General features: G+C 31.2%; 4 protein-coding genes across 12 annotated transcripts in view; 1 reads left to right on the top strand and 3 right to left on the bottom strand.

Annotated features, from left to right (window-relative positions):
- The window catches only part of LOC117608583 (esterase E4), a 28,541-nt gene extending 26,132 nt beyond the window's left edge, over positions 1-2,409 (bottom strand). Inside the window, exons 1-6 of the mRNA XM_034333929.2 lie at positions 1,987-2,409; positions 1,484-1,769; positions 1,230-1,415; positions 888-1,167; positions 353-825; positions 9-285 (exon numbers count right to left, since the gene is read on the bottom strand). Coding sequence (XP_034189820.2) covers positions 9-285; positions 353-825; positions 888-1,167; positions 1,230-1,415; positions 1,484-1,769; positions 1,987-2,244 — 1,760 coding nt within the window. The 5' untranslated portion in view covers positions 2,245-2,409. The remainder of the gene's footprint in view (positions 1-8; positions 286-352; positions 826-887; positions 1,168-1,229; positions 1,416-1,483; positions 1,770-1,986) is intronic.
- RpL8 (ribosomal protein L8) lies at positions 2,308-3,946 on the top strand. The gene is made up of 5 exons (XM_034333955.2): positions 2,308-2,372; positions 2,649-2,796; positions 3,010-3,151; positions 3,214-3,527; positions 3,714-3,946. Exons 2-5 carry the CDS (start codon positions 2,659-2,661, stop codon positions 3,891-3,893), a joined length of 774 nt encoding a protein of 257 aa, XP_034189846.1. The 5' UTR covers positions 2,308-2,372; positions 2,649-2,658; the 3' UTR covers positions 3,894-3,946.
- Positions 3,947-4,658: 712 nt separating this feature from the next.
- Positions 4,659-7,933, bottom strand: Cln7 (CLN7/MFS domain-containing 8). Of its 7 annotated transcripts, none has more exons than XM_034333941.2 (10): positions 7,723-7,933; positions 6,918-7,029; positions 6,697-6,844; positions 6,398-6,641; positions 6,222-6,310; positions 5,928-6,147; positions 5,754-5,853; positions 5,542-5,676; positions 5,374-5,483; positions 4,659-5,252 (listed from the first exon to the last, which is right to left on the bottom strand). In XM_034333941.2, exons 2-10 carry the CDS (start codon positions 6,947-6,949, stop codon positions 4,747-4,749), a joined length of 1,584 nt encoding a protein of 527 aa, XP_034189832.2. In that variant the 5' UTR covers positions 6,950-7,029; positions 7,723-7,933; the 3' UTR covers positions 4,659-4,746. The 7 variants fall into 7 exon arrangements, with proteins under 7 accessions (XP_034189832.2, XP_076546853.1, XP_034189834.2 ...); XM_076690738.1 differs by lacking the exon at positions 7,723-7,933 and adding an exon at positions 7,640-7,658; XM_034333943.2 differs by lacking the exon at positions 7,723-7,933 and adding an exon at positions 7,376-7,518.
- A 1,253-nt stretch (positions 7,934-9,186) lies between these two features.
- Positions 9,187-15,269, bottom strand: Naprt (nicotinate phosphoribosyltransferase). Of its 3 annotated transcripts, none has more exons than XM_034333937.2 (11): positions 14,841-15,269; positions 14,313-14,483; positions 14,076-14,202; positions 13,654-13,865; positions 13,430-13,548; positions 13,168-13,361; positions 12,399-12,584; positions 11,283-11,508; positions 10,890-11,210; positions 10,693-10,821; positions 9,187-10,566 (listed from the first exon to the last, which is right to left on the bottom strand). In XM_034333937.2, the coding sequence occupies exons 1-11, from the start codon at positions 14,908-14,910 to the stop codon at positions 10,489-10,491; spliced, it is 1,833 nt and encodes a 610-aa protein (XP_034189828.1). In that variant the 5' UTR covers positions 14,911-15,269; the 3' UTR covers positions 9,187-10,488. The 3 variants fall into 3 exon arrangements, with proteins under 3 accessions (XP_034189828.1, XP_034189829.2, XP_034189830.1); XM_034333938.2 differs by lacking the exon at positions 14,841-15,269 and adding an exon at positions 14,560-14,671; XM_034333939.2 differs by lacking the exon at positions 12,399-12,584.
- Positions 15,270-17,405: the final 2,136 nt, after the last annotated feature.

Here is a 17,405-nt window from a genome sequence, read left to right as displayed (position 1 = left end):
TTGATCACCTGAACTGTTTCATTAGATGAGGAGTTGAGGTAATGCTGATAAACGAATTGGTATCACTGGAGAAAGCTGATGTTAAGTTCGAAAATAAACTACCGTTTTGCGATTGAAAAGCTACGTTTGGCTTTCCATTTCTAGCAAATTCAGCTATGAGGTTCGTGAAAGCTTCTTCCACGCGTTTATCTTCTTCATCTGATTCATCAACGTTTTGTATCGCTTCTCCGGTAATAGTGTTCTGTTTAAAGATATATCCAAGATCATCACCGTGACTAGTGATGCCTAAAAAGAATTATGTATCCTGACATACCTGTAATATAAGTTAACAAATTCTCATTTAAACGCATACCGTCTAAAGCCTGGCTCGCTGTTGCTATAGGCGACCCTATCAAAAAATCTCTACCGCATTTTCGTTTTCCATTGTGATCAAAGCTGTACAAAAAAGCTTCAGATTTCTTGGCCCAGTGCTCGACGGTCAAAAATGCAGGAACATTATACAAAGAATCTCCAATAGCTTCGGCTACTTTAGAAATATTAAGGGAACTATTCTTCTTATTAAAAACATTCAAATATTTAGTGAATGCTTCTGGCGCGAAATTCGTTCTGTTTTCAAAATTTGGTACAGTATTTTGTAAAACTGGTATAAGATATTTGTTAAGAAAATTTGGATTTCTTTGCAATTTATTTTCGATTTCAGCTCTGTAATCTCCAAATATTGCTCCTCCTACTTCGTTGCTCATAACTCCAGTCAGCAACGGTATCTTTGGAAAATCTCCTTTCAAAGAGTCTTCCGGAGTATCGACGTTCAGATTGGGAAGAAATCTTTGGCAAGAAAAGATCCAATGAGGAAATGGTATTTTAAAAGCTTCAAAAACTGATCATACCTTTCATCGTCGCTACCCTCGATAACGGGGCCAGGACCTAGTATATTCGATAAACTAGAAACAAAACCTTGAATGCCAGAACGAATTGTTTCCAAACTGGAATCAGTTTGAATTAATTTATCAACTGGTATCTCTCGAAGGCAACGAACCATTTCGATTACATTATCCGTAGGACATTCATTTTTGGAAGCTATATATTGCGCGGTTGATGAAGGGTCTTTGTCGATTGCGAAGTGAGATAAAATTGATCCTGACATAGCGATTAGACCGCTAAATGCACCTACAAATTAATAACACAAATGAGGAAAAAAATATACATATTCTTAGCTTTATATTATTTACCTTTCGATAATTTGGACAATGTTAACATAAAAGCTGAACTGGCCCCTGTACCATGGCCAAATGCGATAATTTTTTTCGGATTGCCGCCAAAATATTGAATATAATTTTTCACCCATCTTACAGCCAACATCATGTCAAATATACCATTATTACCCGGCAATTCTTGCGTACCGCTACTTAAAAATCCTACGAATAATATAAATGTTATTTATAATACTACGTAAGTAAAAAAAAAAATGCCCTATTTTACTTACCGAGTGAACCTAATCTATATTGAATGGACACGACCACAACTTTTTTTCTAATGATATTTCTCATTTCGTATTGACAAGCGGAACCCCTTCTAAAGCCGCCACCATGGATCCAAATCAATACCGGATATCCGTTACTGGCATCTGGTAGCATGGGTGTAAAAACGTTTAAGAAAAGACAATCTTCACTTCCTACAATTCCTTGGCGACCAAATGGATTAGGTTGAGGACACGGAGGACCCCATTTTGTAGCATTAATATCACCTTCCAAGTGTAAAGGCACAGCTCTCTGAAAAATAATTTTTTTTTTCTAAGCAAAGGTGGAATAAATTCTTGGAAAACTATAAGCGTAATTTGAGTTAAGATAACAGTATCGTGCAGGATACGCCAGCTGATAAATTGATGCGCATTAATTATCATAGTATCGCAGCATCCTTTGTATTCTTAGCATGTAAATATAACAAAAACATAAATAAAAGATTTAACAAAGATAACAAATGGCTTACTTGAAATCGATATTGACCTACTGGAGGTAGTCCAAATCGGATACCACGAAAAACATAAAATCCTTTATTCGAATCTCGAGAACCATAAATACGTGCTTGTCGATTGTTGCGTGTCACATAAACGACAGGATCATCGATTACAGGTTGTGCAGCTGGTCTGCCACCAACAATTCTCTTCTGTCTTTTTAAATTATGTGGTGTAACCACCACTAACGTGTATAAAAAAATGATCAGAATAACGCAACTACGTCTGTACATTTTGAACGCGTATACAACAATAAGTAGGAAATCAAATGTTTTAGCGGGTAAGCAGTGCAGCCAATTTCAGTTTCACATGTTGGATCACTTCCGCTAGTGTCTTTCTCTATTCGATATCGGTTCACTTGGTATGTGAGCTGTGCTTGCCCTTGCCTTAAAATCGTGTTATATCTGTTAAAATACAATGCATCTAATGATATATAATTCTAATTAGAATAAGTTTAATTATTTTGTACATATTACCGTAAATATTTTAGTTTCACAAGCGAAAATTATATTATAATTCTGTTGTTTTGTTTCGAGGTTATGTTTTTTATGAAAAGCAGCTCATACTATCACGTTTTGTCGTAAGCTTGACATTGTAGTAATAAGCAATTTAGCCTTTTTTTATATTTCTTGTGCAGGTTTTAAACCATGGGTCGAGTAATTCGTGCTCAGCGTAAAGGTGCTGGATCTGTCTTCAGATCCCATACGAAAAGGAGAAAGGGAGCACCTAAACTCCGTTCCTTAGATTTCTCTGAAAGGCATGGGTACATTAAAGGTGTTGTAAAGGTATGTATGATTAATTAAATTTTAAAGTTATTCCAGATACTTATCTTTGTTATTCTGTAATAACAAAGTATATACATGATGATTAGTGTTTCACCTACTCCTGATTGAAAATGAAGAATGATCACTAGAGGCTCTTTCTGAGAACCTAATACATTTTACTCATATAGTAATTATTTAAGGTGGTTTGTTAAAACAGCTATTTTATTTTTATAGGATATTCTTCATGACCCTGGCCGTGGAGCACCTTTGGCTGTTGTGCATTTCCGTGACCCATACAAATTCAAAACACGTAAAGAATTATTTATTGCACCTGAAGGAATGTACACTGGACAGTTCCTTTACTGTGGAAAAAAAGGTATAAAATTGTATACAATATGATATGTAAATAAATATTCTATAAAAATTTTTTTCTTACAGCAAATCTTCAAATTGGAAATGTGATGCCTGTTGGTCAAATGCCTGAGGGTACCATTGTTTGTAATTTGGAGGAAAAGACTGGTGATAGAGGTAGATTGGCTAGGGCTTCAGGAAACTATGCCACAGTTATAGCTCACAATCCTGATACAAAGAAAACCAGGGTAAAATTACCATCTGGTGCCAAAAAAGTAATTCCATCTAACAACAGAGCAATGGTTGGCATTGTTGCTGGTGGTGGACGAATTGATAAACCAATTCTTAAAGCTGGCCGTGCTTATCACAAGTACAAGGCAAAGAGGAATTGCTGGCCTAAGGTAAAATATTTAATGATATGTATAAAATTTGGATGTAAAAGTAGATATTTTCTAATGATGCCTTAAGACATTTGAAACCTGAATAACTTGTGTTGAAAATTATTTAACTGAGGAACTCTGAGGTTTTGTTATGTATTGCATAGTACTCTCAGTACATTTGTTTAAGACCATGCTTTTTCTTTACAGGTTCGTGGTGTTGCTATGAACCCTGTTGAGCATCCTCACGGTGGTGGTAATCATCAACATATTGGTAAAGCTTCCACAGTTAAGCGTGGAACCAGCGCTGGTCGTAAGATTGGTCTTATTGCTGCGCGTCGTACAGGAAGAATTAGGGGAGGAAAGACCGACACGAAGAAAGACGATTAGATTGAACATTGATTAAATTTTGAAACTTCTACAATAAAACATTTAAAAATGGAGCATTTTGTTGTAAAATTATTTATATCCTGTTTTGAGAATTTCCATTTCCCCTTTAATTTTCTCCAAGGAAACTGACTGTGCTCGATGCTGTACATACAAACTAAAAAAATATAAACAATTTCCTCTATGACTGTTTCCGTTTATAATAGTCACAAATCTTACAATCCTTTTAATACAACATTAAACTACGTCATAAGATCATAAAAATCTAAATTTTTTATATATCATATTTTTTGTACTATAATATTTAGCTTATATGTTATTATAATCAGAATTATATATCATTTCAATATAGAAATAAAATTAATTGTATATATATTGAGCAAGTTATTTTGTGTAAAAATTTGTTTGCATTGATCAAATTGTATAATCCCGTTCATGTCATTTCATTGTTCGTAAGAATATTCATTTACAATTTACATATTTATATATGTAAAATATGTATTAAAAATCTGTAAATATTCATCAAAAATATATAATTGCATTTTTTATAATTTAGATGTTTTTAATGGCAGTCTATATACAGGGAGATTCTCTCGGCGCGCAACACAATAGCCGCCCCGCACAATGGAACCCTGCTGTGTTTGCGGGCAAAAAGCCCAGGTCAAGTCGTCGGACCTAAAACACACAGAGCAGTCTTGGGTCCGGCGACTTGACCTCCTGGGCTTTTTGCCCGCAAACACAGCAGGGTTCCATTGTGCGGGGCGGTTATTGTGTTGCGCGCCGAGAGAATCTCCCTGTATATGTATATAGTATCCACGATTTCAAAAATAAAATTGCACTTCGAGTATAGCGATTGCTACACTTTATCACATTCCTCCGTTTTGTTTCTTTGTTGAGTATCATTCAATTCTTGAGTATCATTAGATTTCAAATGAACCAAGGGTATTTCTACATCAATATCTTTGGTATCTTTTCGAGCATTTTCATCGGGAGGAATTAATCGCTTATTTATAATTTGCAGCCATAACATACATAATATTAAAATTAAACCAGTAATACCCACTGTATGATATAACCCAAAACGAGTATAAATCACACTAACAACTATTGGACCTAAGACACGAGATGCGCATCCAGCACCTGTCATAAATCCCATCCAAACACCTTGCGGCCGTGGTCCTAATACTTTACTAAATATAGTTTGTATTAAAGTAACACCTAATGGATAACCTATAGTTGTAAATCCAAACCCAATAAGGCACTGTGTAATCGTGAGTTGTGGTGTATAAAAACACCATTTTTGAGTATTTGGACATCCTAAGCTTTCCGTACTATTAGAGTCTGTCGTCATATTACTAAATGCTGTAAAATATAAAAACTGATATCAAATTAAAAAAAAAAGATGTTACACGTAAAATAAATCTTTAGACACAAACACATCAGATTTAAAAATTATCTATAAAATAATTATATTGGTACTTACATTCTACATAAGCAATTTTAGGAGGATCAGGTCCCCATGGAATATAAAGTATTCTTCCTATTACCATAAATAAAAATCCACCCCACAACATCATCTTACGTTCGTTAAATCTAAAAATAATTTAGAAATAAATATAAATCTTTTATAATATATTTATATAAGTTATACCTTTTGCATAAAGGTTCAATCATAACAAACGTGACACAGGATGCAATAGCTCCAACACTCATTACTATACCAATATAGTACACAGCTTCCGTTTCTGACCAAGCAAACTGATCCATAATTAAAGAAGTACCAAGTCTACAAGAGAACAAAAAACTGTAAAATGTGATACATGCATACGAAAAATTATGTAAATAAACAATTAATGTACTAACGTTTCAATAAGAACGAAATTAAATACTAAGACAAAGAAAGCACAAATCAATGTCCATGATGCCACATAGTCAGGTTTTATAGACTTCAGCGTTTCTTCTTCTGTAGTTAATAAACAAATTGATTGGTAAGATAACTAAAAATCTATTTATTTATATTGTTACCTAATTTTTTACCTGTTTCTTTCCCTTCATTTCGTATCGCTTCACGTATAGCAATCCTATGTTCCGTGAAATTCCATGGAAGAAATAAAGCAAAATTAAGAATTCCCATTACAACATTTATCCAACCAGTCATAGTGTACATATTAACAGGTAAATTTATAAAATATAAACCATTCTCTCCAAGAGGCGTGACTGCAGCTTGTAAACCAGGTCCTACCACAAATCCTAATACCTATCAAGTTTTAAAACAGATCATATGGCAAGTGTTATTAACATGTATTGGAAGGAAATATCAAATTACATTACCTGTGCAAAAGACACCATAGAAACAGCACGTGTTCTCTCTACAAATTTCGTAGCTGCAGAGAGATAAGACCTTGCTACTGCAATATTAGCTAAAAATTAAATGTTTATACATTACACAAATGATTGTTACTATTATTATTTTATTTGGTAATAGTAACATTGAACAAATTATTAACCAGAGCTAACTCCAACCAAGAATCTAGCAGCTATCATGTACATCTTTCTATTGCCTGGTAGAATTTCAAGAACACTATACATTCCTGATGCAAATACAAAAAGAGCTATTGTCGTTAAAAAAGGTAGTCTCATTGATTTTCTTTTGTCTCCCCACCATCCTACCAGAGGAGAAAATAGCATTTGTCCTAAGGGATTAGCTGCAACCACATATCCCATAAACTCTTTACTAGCTTTTTTATCTAACTGTAACATTATTACATTATTATACATTATAATTTATATTCCCTCCTCTACTTACTTTATGAAGATACGGCCATACTCCAGTAATTATAATACTGAAGCCAAGGGACATGAGAAACATAGTAAAGTAAATTGCATAAATGCTTCTCCATCTCTCTTTTCTTTCGACAACAGTTTCTAGGTCATCATCCACAGGAATAGTGTTTCTATATCAAAGGAATATTAATGTTTTAGTAACAGAAAAAATTAAATACTCAGACACATTTTATTTTATTTCACCTTCTATGAAGAAGCTTCTTGCACCAATCCATTAAAAGTTAAAACATAAAAATGATATAATTATAAATATCTTATCTTCAATGCGAATTTGTAAGACTTAATCCCCTTTGATCTGAAAAATAATAAAATATGATTTTACAATGAAACATAAATTTAAGATATTTTATTGTACATATGTATTAATTTCGACTTAATTATTGTATCCTAATAATTAAATACCGTGTATGCTATAAAATTCTTGTAACAATTCTATTAATTTCATTAATAATCTTACTTTTACTTCATCAAATTTTACTTTAAAATATATGCACACATATATTCAGTATGCAGTTTTATATTTACTATTTCAAAAACAAAAGATATAATATTACTTATTCTTATAAAAGATGAAGAAAAAAGATTAAATATTATTTTGAAATTAGAATTATAGATAGAATATACTATAACATGTTCTTTACGATTGATAACTTTCTTTAAAAATGTGCGCACACACACAGCGCTTCCGAGTATCCCAATCACAGTAAATCTGTCACTGCAAACTTAAAAACGTTTGAACCCTACGTCATCGCAGATGTTTGTGGAATTTATTCGTATCAGACTTTTTCACGCATTAATCATAGTAGTAATTTAAATTGTAAATTATATTGATGAATAAAATGTAATTGTAACGCTCAGTTAAGCAACATTGTAACTATGAAGTACGTATTTTTTCATTCACTCACTGATAAATATTGATCGTAACTTTAGCGTGACTAAGTACTTTATTAGCTAGCAATCTTTCTTTCAATTGAAAGCATATACTTACATATTTAAACACACGATAGACGCATAACATGGCTTTCCTTTGTTCAATCAAGTCCAATATAATCTGATAAAAACTAAAGAAACACATGTTTTACACCTTACAAATGTAACAGCTGATCAGCTCAATATATATTATGAACATTTAAATTTCTATTATTGCTGCTATTGTATATAAACTTGTTATTAACGTAATACTTTATTTTCAGCCGACGCTTATACATATGTATTGTGCCGTTTGAATCATTCTATCAAATACATTAGTATGTTAAAGATCACACGGTGTTAAAAGTCTTCACATATTGCATATCATACAGTTAAAAAATAGGTCAAACTTCGGTTTAGGGGACCAAAAATTAATAAATAAATCATTTAAATAATTTGTTATCAAAATAAATATATATCGTATAAATTTACATAATAATAATTTCATTCGAATTGATTTCATAAATGTATTCAATGAAATTAATATTTTATTTCTGAACTTTTCAATAAATGATCAATGCCGTTTATCATGCTAGAATATTCAGACTGTTAGTTTTAACACTGAATAAATAGGTGATTTTCTTGAATATTTATTGTTTGCTATAAAATCGTTGTGATTACATAACCTAATACATCGGTCTATGTTCAAAATTTATATTAAAAAAAAATGTATTTATATGAGTACAAATGTCAATGTAATGTATAATTATAAAGGAAACAATATATATATATAAGAATATTAATTATGTCCTCTGCCCCTTTATTAAGATGAATGTCTCGGTGGGTAATTTCGTGTTCTGTGCCAACTTTGATTATGCGAAAACCGTCCATGTGATCTGCGCTCCCTGCTATACCAAAAATCAACAATTGGTGGTGTTTTCATATTAACATTTTTCTTTTTCATAAAGTCACTATCCTTTTCTGTATAACGATCTTTGAATTCTTCTTCACATTCTACCAAAAATTTTTGTTGTTCGTCTGTTAACTCTTGTCCTTCCATTTTCTTATTGTATATTTATTAATAAAAATAGTATTCAGCTGTAATGCATAATTAGGTATACAAACTTAAACAATTTACAAAATAATTAATTACATGCATAAGTTATGTTTATACTTACGTCAGAGATATGAATGTTGTACTGATTGAGTTATGAATAATACATCTGTGGAATCGTATTATTTAAAGAATGTTGTTTATCCTAATGTTAATTAATTGATTACATTCCATATAAAATTTATTCTTACAATATATAAAGTAGATGCACGCAAGACGAAAATAATGTTACAATTAATGGATAACCTATTTACTTTAGGTTAGGAGTGCTACATTTATGAACCTTTATTGTAACCTTCAATTTCGACCGTATACATTTGGTTCAAAACAATTCTTATAATTATTATATCATTATAGTTCCATGTTATTTATTTTACTAAAAACCAATTATTTTTATTAATATATTTGCATACATTGCATAACATTATATTGAAAAAAAAACCAGCAAATCTAACAGCAGTATAAGACAATAAAGTTTTTGTGTAAAAATTTATGTCTATACCGCAGTTCACCAGAGTCCATAACTGCGACGCGCAGGTTGGAAGATGGTGGGGGAACGCAGCGAGCTCTCTGCTAATCGCTTTCCACTTCGTTTGGGAGTATCGCCAATCAGGGCGAAGATGCGCACTGGAGAAACGCGAAGAACGTAAACTGGTCTTTTCGCATTTATGGACTCTGGTGAACTGCGGTATACTCATCTTATTAATTACATCGGTTTCCAAAATTACACTGCAATATATTGACATAGTATAAAAACAAGATTCAATTACATGAATACTTCTAAACAAAAAATATAACAGAAGTAAAAGTTCATTAAATTTTGTAAAACATTTAATTACAAGTTCTCACATGACAAATCATCAAATAAATTTTAAGTTATTTTTAATTTATTAAGACATTTTATATATGCTAAATAATTATAACTTTCTTGCTTAATACATTTTTATACATATTTTTACATTTTCTCAGCATTATACATATTTTTATGCTCAATATTTGTACATGTTTTCAATAAAAAATAAAATTTAGAACTTTTACTTTATTACTTATAAACGTAAATTATTTGATAGTTACGTTTATAAAAATCTAAACAAATATTTATTTTACAAAACCATTTATATTCTTCATTTTACATTTTTATTAAAAAAAGTAACTTGGTTAAATTAAAAAATTCTGGAAAGATAATTCATAAATGACGCTAATATATAAAAAGAAATTTTAAACATATCATTGAATATTTACAGTTAATTTACATGACTGGTTTCATAATTTGTTTTTTGTTTATCATATATACACGTAACCTTCTTTGTTTAAACATAAAACAGCTTGTATCTAAATTGTGCATAGATAATTCACGTGTACCCGCTTTGCATTTTATTCAAAATCCACAGTAACTACCTGCTTATGAGACTTATTATAAATAATATTACTCTAAGTAATACGATTTATAATACTAATACATATTTCTAAAGGCAATCTGCTTTACATCTATAAAATTATATAAACATATTGTAGCGTGATTTTTATAAGTGATCAAAAATACTACTGTAATAAAATGATACTTGTACAATTGGAAGTTTCGTTAGTGTAAAAAATAAATTTTTGAAACCTCCAATTTAATATAATGGTAGGCCATTTAAATTTGTGATCTTAATTTTTAATAAACGTTCTCCCGTCAATCATTGTTAATCATTATTTTCCAAAATAATGTATATACAACTTCACGATGGTTCACGATAGTTCACCGATTGGTGCATTTTGTAACCATAAATCATGTATAAAATTATATAAATCATCACTGACGGCCACCTGTGTAAATATTTTCATCATGATCATTAATTTTTACTTGCAAGGAAAGCATATAAGAAATACGTGATACTTAAATTGTTTTCCTTGCTAATGAATTTTTAAGTATTTATCTGAAAAAGGACTTACTTTGTATGGTGTAGGATTTAAATTTCTTTTATGATCATTTCTAAGTGTTCTTAAAGATTCCTGAACTCTATTACGTATTTCTTGTAATGTTAATAATGGTTGACACAATTTACCATTTTTCCAGTATACCTACATATAATTATTGTAATAATTGTTTCCATCATTAAAATAACAACAAAGTAAATATAATAAATTACCTTGTGTAATGGTTCTACTCGCGTAGGAATAACATAAGCTCTTTTTGATTCTTGGAACGGATGTCTACAAAGAACTTTCTGTTTTACTTGCGGGGCTTCTTCCGTTGATCTTTGCAACAGATCAATTAACGCATATCCATCCGCTCCGTATAATCTAAACGCATCTTTTCTTCCTGGTATTGTCACTTTACCAACTTCCTGGCTGAGCTTAATTCTAGGTTGACCATTGATTTCAACCATTTTATAAACACAGCCTAATGCAGGCTGTCTTTGACACGTTACCAAATGTGTTCCAATTCCAAAGCAATCAATTTTATGACTCTAGAAAAAAAATGACCTTTAACAATTTTGTTACTAAACAAATGTTCATTTTTTTCAGATATATTTATTTACCTGTTCATTTAAACTTAAAATAGTTTCTTCATTTATATCATTTGATGCACAGATTGTCAATTTTCCAAACCAAGGTATATTGTATTTGACAGCAATTCTTTCAAATATATCCCTTGCAGTATTACTCAAGTATGCTAAATCTCCGCTGTCAATTCTTATACCAACTGCTTTATAACCCAAGTCATTTAGAGCTAGTGCCACTGCACAGAAGTTTAGTAGCCCACTCCTAAGTAGAAGATTTAGTCATAAGATATACAAAATTTATACAACCGAAAAAGTATGTTATTAATGATACATGCATTTAGACAATATTACCACAGAATCTCTGAAACACAAAAATGTTCATAGACTTGTTTCGTTTCTTAAAAACCTCGCTACAATAAATTCTACATTTAACAGTATATAAATAATATACACGCATTATAATGATTTTATCTAAATGGAAACTTAAGTTAAATAATATTAATATCTACTGGCATGATTAGTACTTTATCTTAGGTATGAAACATGCACTACCATTAAGTATAAATACACGAAGTCTTAAATAAAGAGTTTGAATAGTTAATTAAAATTACATGCAAGCTTTTAATTTCAAAAACTTACTATAATGTTTATTGTTTTAAGAATATTTTTGTAATTACAAAATAGGATTTAATCACACGATTCTTTAGACGTTTACGGTTCTGATTGTTATAATAATAATACTGTTTTTTAGTTAAATGGCTGAATTGGGAAGGGTACTATATAAGGTCGTATACTTGTGACAAAAACAGTACAAAACTTTACAAATTTTTTAACGAAGTAACTTACTATTCCCTTGATCTTCTGTTATAGTTGTACAAAACAAAAAAAAAAAAAAAAAAGAGCATGAAATAATGAAATCTGCCCGCTTTACAGAATGATGTTTTTATTTATAAATTAACTAAACTCAGTAGAATAACAATTCATGATTTTGCATTCTTTTATATATCAGTGTTTTTCGTGTGACTAGTAATTAATGTAAGATTAAATAAAATGAATATTTAATTAAATGAAATTTTAGTAACCAAATGATTAATTGTAAATAAAAAAATAGTGATTTATTCTGCAAAGCAGACAAAGAGGATAATATCGTACCTCACATAGAGCTCACCCAATTCGCCTCGTCTTAAAAAGCCATTCTTGTGATGTGAAGTCGATTCTGATATAATTGGATTGTTTCTGACACCATTTTGGGCATGTGTATTGGACCCATTTGCTAGACGTTTATTCTTTACATTTAGGCTGGCTATACATGCCTGTCTCTTGGCTGAGGCTTCGACGCTATAAACACACTCCTGTTAGGCTAAGTGTGTATATGTTTCATCATGCCTGCTTTGTGAATTTGTAATTAGAATTACTAATAGATTTACCGAACCCAATGATATATATATTTTTTTGTCAAAAGTGAAATTAATCATTGTCCTATAACGTTTAATTTTGGTTCTCGTATACATATACATATATATGTATAATATTTCTAATATTTCGATATTTGCAGGCACTCCTTGTTTCAATATTTTATATTCATGCATATTAAAAAGAGGAGAAAATAATATCTACAGCATAATAAATCATTAAATAAATTATCACAACCTTACAATTAACAAAATATTCCACAACTACATTAATACTAAATATTGCATACTGTTCGATACATTAAACTAATAAGAAAATGAGGCAGTGCACATTTAAATTAAATACAAATGCATACATGCAAATAGAGACATTAATGTTAGAAATAGATTACAAGTACAATATCTACTTACATATGCGAAACATACAAAAGAAAAAATTGATATATTTCAGAAACAAGAAATGTTGAATGAACGAATAAAATATGAATGAAATGAACACAATACCATACCTTTTCACATCATATGTGTCTACAAGAGCAACAAATCGTTGTGGGAAAGCAATGGCATAACTAATCAAAGCAGCTAACTCTCCACTAGAAGCCTCAGAAACTAGTGTTCCTACATCAGCTGCAATGGAATCCCGATGTTTGTAAGCTAATTCTAGAAGATCATAAACCTTTTCTGTTTCTTTATGTACCAAATTCTGAAAAAGATAAAAGACATTAACATTAAACATAATTTTTCTCGTATTAAATCGTTTAAAATACTTACTTTTTCCTGCAAGTCATCAATGCTAGTGAAGGATGTAATGTATGCGTGCGCGTGTGTACCGCTTACAGGAATATTATACAGTTTTCCTGCCAAAACATTACTTGTCCCATCGAAACCACCTGAAAAATAATTCATTCATGCTCATATTCTTATTTATAGCTTCATTGTAGTTTCAATACTTGTAGTATTGTAAATATTGAATAAAGATATAATAAATATTGTACCTATATAACTATATTTAGAGGCACTTAAACCACCATCAGGACCCTGAGCTCTTCGAAGACCAAATTCTAGCAATGTTATATTTTTCCCAGCAACCATACGATATCTGGCTGCATTTGTAGCCATTAAACTTGCATAGTTAACTAAGGTTAACAGTGTTGTTTCCAAAAGTTGTACCATTATTAATGGACCTTCTACTCTTAGTAATGGTATTCTGCATAACATATCAATTTGTATTCAAGTTTTAACTTATTAAGATTTGATGTTTCATCAAATATGTAATGTTGATAAGCATTCGAACATTAACTCTAACTGCTGTCTTAAGATCAAGAAAGTTTCCTAAACGATGACAATGATGACGATGATTAACATAACTAGACAACACCTGCATGATACATGCAACTTCCATAGAGATTATACTAACCTTGGAAAAGCAACTGAACCTTCTTCCATAGCGTATATTGTGACATCTTTTGGGGTAAGGCCTTTTAAATATTCAAAAAATCTTTGATCCACCGATGATGGCATTATTGACTTCAAGTATTTAATATCTGCATGTTAAGGTTTCATTAATATATTTTACAATATAAAGGATATCTTAAATATGTAAAAGTTCATATTATTTAAATGATAAAATATTAAAATATATGTATATACATACCACTACAAGAATAACGAAATTTCTCTAAAAACTTAATACATTCCTCCAGGCCAGCAAAGATTGTAAATTCTCCTTGAAAAGGATTTTTACGAAAATATAAATCAAATACAGCATGATCATTTATTTTGCCACTTTTCCAATAAGCGTATGCCATTGTGATCTGATATAAATCTAAAATAAAATGTTTATATTGTAAATGAAACAATGTGCTAATAAATAAATATTGTGACATAATCAAACAACTAACATTTTGTATTGTTAAGCGTTTTTAAGTTGTATTAGATTAAAAGAAAAGAATTTTAAAACAAAAAGTTACAAAAATTTCCTATTAAAATTATTATAGACGGTTCACGTGGATCATATTTTGAAACAACACGTGTTACATCATTAGTTAATATATACATATATGTATATATATATAGAATAAAACTATAAGATAAAATAGTCCGGCGTGTTTTGAGGTTATTTTTCGGAACAATGTTTTTGAACTTGGTTCATTAACGTTGCATAAATTTACATCATAAGTACCTGTCAAAAGTGGTTGAACCACACAATTTTGACGCGAGTGACACCATGATATACCCTCGTCATCTGACATTTTCTTTCAAATTTTAGTAGACACAACTTAAAACGGTACGATTGAAAGAAAAAAAAAAATATTGCAATAGTTTCATCCAACAGCGACGAACGTTACCAGCAGTCACTGAACGACAATCGGTCAGGCACCGTTACCGACGAACTAACATGTTTCGACGGTGAACTTCGTATTATAGGTCTCCGTGTACTCCCAGAATCGATAGGAACGTTTGAAGGACGTTACGAACGACGCGACCTGTTATTCCGCCATTCCCACCAATAGTAAAGACTTTTCTTAAAAAATTACTAGGAAGCCTGTTATAATTTTCGATCAAGAACGCAAACGCGTAGAAAGTGTATTACAGGTTTTATTACTGCACTCTACCATCGACTTTTTATTTCATTTGCCTCCTTCCTTTACTATTCCCCCTCCTCTGTATGTGAGTTGCAACTAATCGACTCTTCAAAAATTCAAATGAAATTGTAGATTTGAATTACTTTATATGCATTATTTGTTATAAAATTTAATTTATTTTTAATTTGCTTCATTTTAATATTTATCCTATAATCTGTACGGTTAAAGAATTGAAATTTCATCTTCCTAAATAACATTCTATTTTGTTATAATGGTATATAAAGGATATCTTTATATAACAATTATTTCTTTTTTTGGCATCAACACTAAGTTATTAGTATTATTATCATTGGTGACAGTATGTATCATTGCATTAATTACAATAACGTTATCGAAACAGAACTCCTTGAAAAGAATTTACAATTTCTCTGAAAGCTTGAGCAATAACTAAATCTTTCTTCTTTGAATAAAACAAACAAGATAATATTTATCCTTCGGTACATAAGCGTCATCATAAAAAGATCGTTTTTAATACCTCTAGATTTGTTAGTCTAGACAAGACTTTTAGATGCGTTTCGTTTTGCATGCTGTTCTAATTTTTTTTTTTTTTGGTTTTAAAGATAGAATCACGTCAAACGGTACCATGGTACAGAAAATATAATTATAGCATCGGTACTCGTGGCGATGGGAGAATTCTTCGATTAAACACGTACATCGTTAGGGGCAACATGTTTATATACAATGACGACCTTGCTGTAATGATAACAGCATTGCAGCTGTTCTTCTTTGGACATGGGAAACTTTTAAAATTGGGAAAATTAGAGTGTAACTGTGAAACATATAATCGCGTGCTTGGCTGACGTGTGATGCAACTTCAAACATAGATTCCTTCCGTGCTTGTGGCCGAGTTAATTACTCCTTCACTTGAACTGTTCGCGCCGCTTGCGCAATACCGTTCCACGATTTCTCTGAAATTGAATCATTTTTCAACGATTATGTCTGTAAACAGAAGAACTGCGTCTGATGTTTTACTTACTGTTGACTCAATGATAAACAAAAAGCTGAAAGAAATAATTCATTATTATTGTAAATTTCAGTATTGAAAACTCTACTGTCTAGCCTCTTTTCTATCACATAACAGAGACCTCAACACACATTAAATATAATACCGGGAAAAATAGAACTCGTGATATCTATTCGAGCGTAGTTTATCAAATGTTTCATAACATTAATCTTCCGTTACGCGTACGAGTTGTTTTATTCAGATTCAGTGATAATTCTCGATCGCTACGCATCTAAGATACCGAATGAACTTTAACCCTTTGACTGTGGCGCGATCACGGAAAAGTCCATCAATACGGACGGCGCGTTATTTGCTTGTCGATCGTTGCCACTGGTCGGATAAAACTATTAGTTCCCTATTCAATCAATTGGTGAAACAGTAAAGATGTTGTAGAAAGAAAAATGCGAAGGGCGTGTATACACGCCTTTCGTATATTTTGATAGACTCGTGAGAGCGTGTATACACGCCTTTCGTAGTCAAAGGGTTAAACGCTTTCTAACTTTTCTAATCGCTATAAATTTTAATTCCTAAGTTATATACATATGTATATCGATAGAGTAAGTGGTATATTAGCATTATTACATTGCTGTGGCGGGAGTAGGTTAATGATAGAGTTACTTAGCGCGCTGTTATCTCACCCTACTTTGTCACTCATTTATCCAATCGTTCACAGGAGTAAACAGATTTTTCCCCTCTAAACTTATATCCTCTATATTATTCAACGTTCATTTATTGAAATGACTACACTGTTGAAGTGTTTTCTCGTTCAGTTATACTGTATCAAACAATTGATTGAAAACAATGACGAGCGCTATCAACTCCTTGTCCGATAAGTGCAATTTTCCGTTGACCTAGACTTTAATTCAGTTTACAAGCGTGACAGAATAGCTGTATCAATATAACTTTTCTTTTATCAATATAAACAACATTCTAGTTTGTTGTCATCCAATGCAACCTTCATTTTCTAATCCTTCTGACCCCTTTCCTCCATTTATATATGGGAGTGAACAAAGTAGGACAAGATTCTAATTTAACTCGACCAGAATTTCTCGGATACACGCGATGCTCGAATTTACTTTTGAATGCAATCGCAGAGTTT

The sequence above is a fragment of the Osmia lignaria genome, chromosome 2, assembly GCF_051020975.1.
Source record: "Osmia lignaria lignaria isolate PbOS001 chromosome 2, iyOsmLign1, whole genome shotgun sequence".
Classification (NCBI taxonomy): Eukaryota; Metazoa; Arthropoda; class Insecta; order Hymenoptera; family Megachilidae; genus Osmia; species Osmia lignaria.
The sequence above is the reverse complement of the archived record's forward strand: the minus strand, read 5'-3'. Positions and strand labels throughout refer to the sequence as shown.